Below are 6,393 nucleotides of genomic sequence, written 5' to 3' on the forward strand. Positions count from 1 at the left end.
CCGCCGCCGGGCCTTCCAGGGCCCCCTTGGCCCTGACCTGGGGTCTGCACGTTCCTGCTCTGCGTCCCTTCTGACACTTCCTCCCCTTCCCAGGCCGACTGATTCTGTCTCCTTCAGCGCTCCGGCCTTCGCGCAGCCTCTTCTCAGTCGGCCTCCGCTCGTCGGAGCCAGAGCCATCATCTCTCTGGGTGCCCCGGATGTTTGGTGTCGGCTGCCCCCTGTGGAAACCCACGACCCCCGAGATCTCAAGAGGAGCTGCAGCCTTTCAGCCCCCGTGTTTTATTTATTGTGTCCTCCCCCGACGTCTCCTTACTGCTGCCCCTGCACCTTCAACTGGCATTTGTCTCCCCGCGCACGTCCCTGCCCTCTTCCCATGCACGCGCCAGACTAGAAGCCGCCGGCGGAGGGAGTAATGGTCTCCAGCCCTAGCCCTTGGCACCTGGTAGGAGGTCCGCAGGTACTTGCTGAGAGAAGGGAATGTCCTTGAGTATGTGTGGCTCCGTCTGGCTGAGGATGGAGTTTGAGACCGGGAAGAACCTGGCTCCCAGACAAAACCGGAAGCCACCGCACAGCAGAGTAGCACGCGGGCTTGGGGACACTGCAGAGGGGTACGGACTGCCCCCACTGCTCTTCCCTGTTCATTCTCCGGGAAGTAGCAACCCTCCTGTGCGGACTGATCTCCTGTATGCGACTTCTGTGCGCCCCCCAGCCCCCGCCAGCCATTGCGAGACTCTGGCAGATCAGTTCACACCGTGCGCGGGTGTCCTCTCTAGGCTTCCGTCCCTGGGAAGCTGGGTCTGGGTCCAGGGAAGACACCGGGTAACTGAAGTCCTCTTCCTCCTCTCCAGTCCTCAAAACCCGTCTCTGCCGACTCAGCCCAAGGGGACCCAGGGTTCAGGGCCTCGGTATACGTGGGCTTGGGCCTGCTCCCCAGGGAGCCTCCAGCACACACTGGCATTAGGATGTTCCCGTGGTGCATCAGCCCTGCGCCTGGAGTGGCCAGGGGCAGAGTCACCCAGGCCAGGATGCCGGCGTGTTTCCCTTTATTCTGGTTGGACCACTTCAGAGGGCCTGGACTCCCAGCCTTGGGCTGCTGAGAGAAGCTGGAAGGCAGAGGGGGACACTCCTGTTCCCTGTTCACCCCGCAGCCACTGCTGCCACCCCTAACTACGGTCTCTGCACTGAGGGCCCCTCTCCGCGTGCTCTCCAGCTTGGGAGGGCTGGAAAGTTTGGAATTCCCCACCCTGGGATGAAAGTCTCCCCAACACGAGTCCCGTCGGAACTTCACGCAGCCCTGGGTGTCTGCCACGCTCCTTTGAAGCCTCCCGTGTTCAGCCAAACTATTTTGCAGCCTCTGTCCGCTGAGAATGGGTCTGACAGTTCCACCATCTCCGGCTATCATTGTCCTGGTTTTCTTACCATCTCATCTCATGTGCTTGGTTACATTTTATTGTAGTCAGGATATAGTATCAACAAAATTGTTTTATAGAAACAATTCGAGGTTTTGGATGAAATTTTCCTCTAGAGAGAGTTTTTGTTTGCTTATGCCAAGGGCTTGGAGTTCACCTCAATCTAATTTCAATGCCCCAGGACAGACCTATTTCTTCCTTCTGGGTCACCCTTATACCTGGGGTGCAAAGGACTGAGGGCCTCCCTCCAAAGTAAGGGACACTGACCAGGTCTGTCACCCTTCAACAGGCCCTGTCCCCTCCTTCTGGAAGGCCTCGTTCTGAACTGCTGCCTCTAACTTAGGCAAATACGCAAGAACAGCGGCCCTGACGCTATGGCCTCTTCCTTGGCCCTCCACCTTTCCAGGGTCCTGGTCCGATGATTCTTCTAGGTTGGGTGAGCTTTCTGGTGCCTTCAGATGTTGAAAACATTTTGTCTGGCCTGTCTAGTTGTTTTCAGCGGATGGTCAGTCCAGTTACGTGTCCAGTGTCCACGCTGACTAGCAGCAGCCCCTGTTAGTTACGTGTCAGTAACTCAAGCAGCCTCCGAGTGTCATGGTAAAAATACGTAAAATGTCTGCTCACTGTTGTCCACCCGAGTCTGTGCTAAAAAGAAATCTCATAGGAAGTTAGGCCTTGGAAAAGTCACTGCTCTCCCCACAGGGACTGCAGCTCCCTAGACTCACGGCAGCAGTGTGCTACCTGCACCTACCTGTGGCACACAGCAGTTAACTGACTCATGAATCTTCACTGAGAACCTACTCGTGTGAAGGGAGAGAAGACACTGTTTTCTCATGGACACTAAGTGATTAATGGATTAAGTGACACCTCAAAATAAACCCCAAGGTTCAGGTGTCAGCCCTCTGCTTTTTCAAATCATATATTCCTCACAAGGACAGGCAGGAATCTAATTTCCACTGTTTAAATGCCTTTATTTCTTTTAAGTGAAACTGAAAAGGAAGAATAACAACTCGATATTTTTGGCTATTGAGGCAGTTCTCAAAAAAAGAAATACAAATGACCAATAAGTATATAAAAATTTCATTAGAAATAACACAAATGCAAATCAAACAATAAGGTACTATTTTTCTCTCTCATTAAAGTGGCAAAATATTCTTTCAATGACAATAAATACCCAGTGTTGAAAAGGTTCTGGGAGCAGTGCTTTCACTGCCGGAGGCGGGGGACTTATCACAGCGGTTTGTGAGGTGTCTGCGTCAGCACAGTGAAGCCTCGACATGTGTGCCCTGCTGTCCTACTCCTAGTGACGAACGCCGAGGAGTCAGGAGTGTGTACACAGACTTATGCCCAGGCTGCACATTACACCACACTGGGCATGAGACGGTCTAACAGCGGATTGTTTCAACGAATCACAGCACAGAAATACGAGGGGACACCAGCCATGAGACGTCAGTGTCTGCTTAACTGGGAAAGCAAGCTGTGAGAGAGTATGCTTTACAAAACCATACATTTACGTACACTTGTAGGACAACGCTGAGGAGAATATACACGTTCTTGTTACCAGTCTCTGGACAGTGGAAATATGAGTGATTAAGAAAATGTTTATACCCATTTCGTATTTATCTGTAACGAATGTGTACCACTACTGTGATCACGGGAGGAAAGAAAAATCAAAAAATGCTTTGCCTGGTTTGGCTGTGTGAGGAGGGGCCGCACGCCCCCGAGGAATCTCCTTGGTTTTGTTCCTTCGGACCTGAGTGGATAAATCTCACTCACAGCTGGTCTTCTGCAGATGCCATAATCACAGACACTTGACCGTTTGTCTGGAAAACAGTTCTCTCACTTTCTGCTAGAGCTCACTGAGGCTCTGCCTGGGAAAGCGGGGAGCAGGCTGCTTGCATTTAGTTGGGGAGCCCTTAGAGTAAGTTCTGGGGAGAAGGGAGGAGGAAGCAGCCAGAAACCAGATGCACAGTGGCATACTGCAGATTGTACGGTCTCTCTTTAGTCCTCATGTCAGTGCCAGGATTCCTGGGCCTTAGAGGTAGGGTGACTGAGGGTGCTTGAACCTGGTCACCAGATTCCTTCTCAGGCGAGTCATTCCAGAGGAAAAATGACAGGACCACTGCAAATTGCACTGGAAGGTTAAACGAGTGTGAAGCATTGGGCTGTCAGAGCGACCCCACAGCCGGAGGCGTGCGCACGGACAGTCTGTATTCCGGGTCGGAGCAGAGTCCGAACTCTGAGAACCGTGCCCAGCAGGTTCACTGAATGGCGTCACCACCCACTAACCAAGACCAACCTACAAGTTCCTGTGGAATATGGCAAAGGCCTGTCCCTCCTCCACCCCACAGACACTACGGTGATTCCAAGAGATATGGGGCCTTGGGGTGGCTGCCTGACAAGGTTGAAAATCTGATCATCGACCTGCAAGCTGCCAAGGTGAGGAGACCTGCGGGGGGAGGGGCCATGTGTCTCCACAGCGAAAGGGGTCTAGCGGCCCAGAGCGGAGGCCCTCACACAGGGCAGCAGAGGGGTTTCTGATTAATAGTTTAAGCACTGAAGTTGATAAATACTACACTTTCAAAGAGAATACATTTCTGTAGATAAAGTTAGCCGCGCAAGCAAGTCGCTCTCAGACACGGGTAGGCTTTCCTGAGAGAGCACGTGGTCAACATCTGTCATGTGTCACTGTGGCTAAAAGTTGACGACTGCTCTTCCTGAGCAGAAAGCAAGGGAACCCCTGGGTAACAGAGAGCCCTGGACGAAGGCCAAGGACGACGAGAAATTTACAGAAGTACCCAGCGTCCTAAAACGTGGGGAAAGGGAGAGGAGGAGACGTCACGATGCAAAGTGAGCTGCGCGACAGGTGCGCACGAAGCTTTGGAGAAGCAGGCCGAGCCCTGGGAGGGCTGGGCCGCATGTGTGGACACCGCGATCTGTGTCGGCAGAGAAGGCGCCAGCAGGACCGTCACTCCGGGTTAGGTCCAGTTCTTGGGAGCAGTAGCTTTTATAGTTGGGGTGGAGCCGAGCCCCTCCCCTGAGTTACTCATGGGATACCCGTTCCAAGGCCACATAGAAACTGTTCTTGTCATCTAGGCAATGCCAGCCAATAGGTCCAATCTCACAGTCTGCGCAGACCAGAAACTTGACGTTGCCCACGTCCTTGGTGAAGCCCACGTTCTCAAAGACGAACATGTCATCCACCAGCCAGTGTTCCTGGAGGAGGTCGCCGTCAGGACTGCTGCCATCGGCCAGAGCTGGCTTCTTTCTCATGGAGGGGAGGAAGAGCTGCAGTGGACGAGAACAGGAACAAAGCTGGGCTGCTCAGTCCCCCATCACCCTGTCCTAGGGACGCGCTCCAGCTCCCAGCACTTTCCTGGGATGGAAGCCAAACCAGGAGCCCTGTGCTATGGTCAGGTATAGAGGAGGGTGCCGGGTGGCTCCTATCACCTGTGGCCCCTGTCCCGATCCCTAAGAGACCGGAAAGAGGGATTCTGACTGGCTGCAGTGCTGACGACATGCGACCTGTCCCCCTGGCTCGCTGTACTCCGGCCACACCAGCCTTCCTGCCTTCTTCAAACAGGGAGAGTCTCCCGTGCCTGCAGGTCTTGGCCAGGCCAGCTCCTTCTTGACATTCAGCTCAAAAGTAACCTCCTCAGAGGTCTTCCCTAACCCAACGATCTGAACTAGCTTGCCAGAATGCCCATTCTATTTTTATTCTTAAAAATGGCTTCCAGAGTTATAACTGGCACATAGAGTGCACACAGTTTACGTGTGTGACCTGATGCATTATGGCACATGCTCGCACCGGGGAACTGTTACCATAGTCGAGATAATGAGCATACTCACCACCCCCCAAAAGACCCCTATCGCCTCTCCCTCTTTATTATTTGTTTAGTGTCTGAAACTTATCTTCAAACTGACTGGCTTAGTTATTTACCATGGGTCTCCCTCCACTAGAATGTAAGCTCCTGGCAAGCACGGAGCTTCCCTTTCCCACTCATTACTATAACCCCAGTGCCTAGAACAGGAACTGACTGGAGCAGAACTCAGCCACTCCTAAAAAGAATAAATACGAAATGTCTGGCTTTGCTTTCTTCCATCACGAACAGGAACATGCTGGGCTTACCTTTTAAAAAGGAAAACCTCCTTCTAGAATCTGGAGGACTAAGCCCAGGATCCTATGCCCTCTAACGCACTGGGAGGCCGCCTCTGGCACGCGCACGTGCACACACGCCCTTCCATTTCTTCCTTATGCTAGGTTTACACACCTTTAGCCCCCAGACTATTGCAAAATACACCAGCAAAACTCATCACCCCTCTGCTCCTCATCATATGGTTGCTACCAATACTCTTATTCCCGCCCCACAATACACTTCTAACGCACCCCAAACTCTCAGTGTGCTGGTCGAGCTCTGGCAATCGCAATAGAAGCAGAAAGTTTTCGTTAGTTAGGGAGGCCCCCCAGAGCTGCCAGTGTGTATGAAATCCCCTGGGCCACCATGTGGAAACCGGTGGGTTACCCTGCCGGGGAGAAGGGAGCGCCGACCCAGAACATTCCCATACCCCCTCCCCAAGCACTGGGCTTATTAAAACAGTTAGCTGTGCTGTGTCACCTGAGACAGCATGAGGACATCACAAACTATGAGAGTTCCCCCTGCTGTTATGTTGTCATTGCAGTCACTCTTTGGGCCTCCTGTGATGTTTAAGTGAGTCTCTAATGCTTTGTTTTACCCCAAGGGGACATGAGAACAGGCAGAGGAAAAGAGACGGGAATCAAAACTCAGGTGCCAGGAAACCCGGATTCCAGCCCTAACTCTAACTTTCTGGGGGCCCAAATTTCCCTAAAAATATTTCTGGCCCATCCTCTATATGGTAGGGGTGAAGTCACGCCTAACTCCACCTAGGGGAGGAAATCAAACACCACTTGAGCATCAGATCAGCCCTCTGAGAGCACCCAACAGGAAGCTGTCTGTCCCCTTTT

At 52.7% G+C, this 6,393-nt stretch overlaps 1 protein-coding gene and 1 long non-coding RNA gene across 2 annotated transcripts in view; one reads left to right on the top strand and one right to left on the bottom strand.

The window, feature by feature from the left end:
- Window positions 1-1,514, top strand: part of LOC112476962 — a 3,304-nt gene extending 1,790 nt beyond the window's left edge. Inside the window, exon 2 of the long non-coding RNA XR_003045260.1 lies at window positions 94-1,514. This is a non-coding gene — a long non-coding RNA (uncharacterized LOC112476962). The remainder of the gene's footprint in view (window positions 1-93) is intronic.
- Window positions 1,515-2,359: 845 nt separating this feature from the next.
- RABIF (RAB interacting factor) overlaps window positions 2,360-6,393 on the bottom strand; it is a 9,447-nt gene continuing 5,413 nt past the window's right edge. The window contains exon 2 of the mRNA XM_025044265.1: window positions 2,360-4,697. Coding sequence (XP_024900033.1) covers window positions 4,452-4,697 — 246 coding nt within the window. The 3' untranslated portion in view covers window positions 2,360-4,451. The remainder of the gene's footprint in view (window positions 4,698-6,393) is intronic.

The sequence above is a fragment of the Pteropus alecto genome, unplaced genomic scaffold (genome assembly GCF_000325575.1).
Source record: "Pteropus alecto unplaced genomic scaffold, ASM32557v1 scaffold563, whole genome shotgun sequence".
NCBI classification, from domain to species: domain Eukaryota; kingdom Metazoa; phylum Chordata; class Mammalia; order Chiroptera; family Pteropodidae; genus Pteropus; species Pteropus alecto.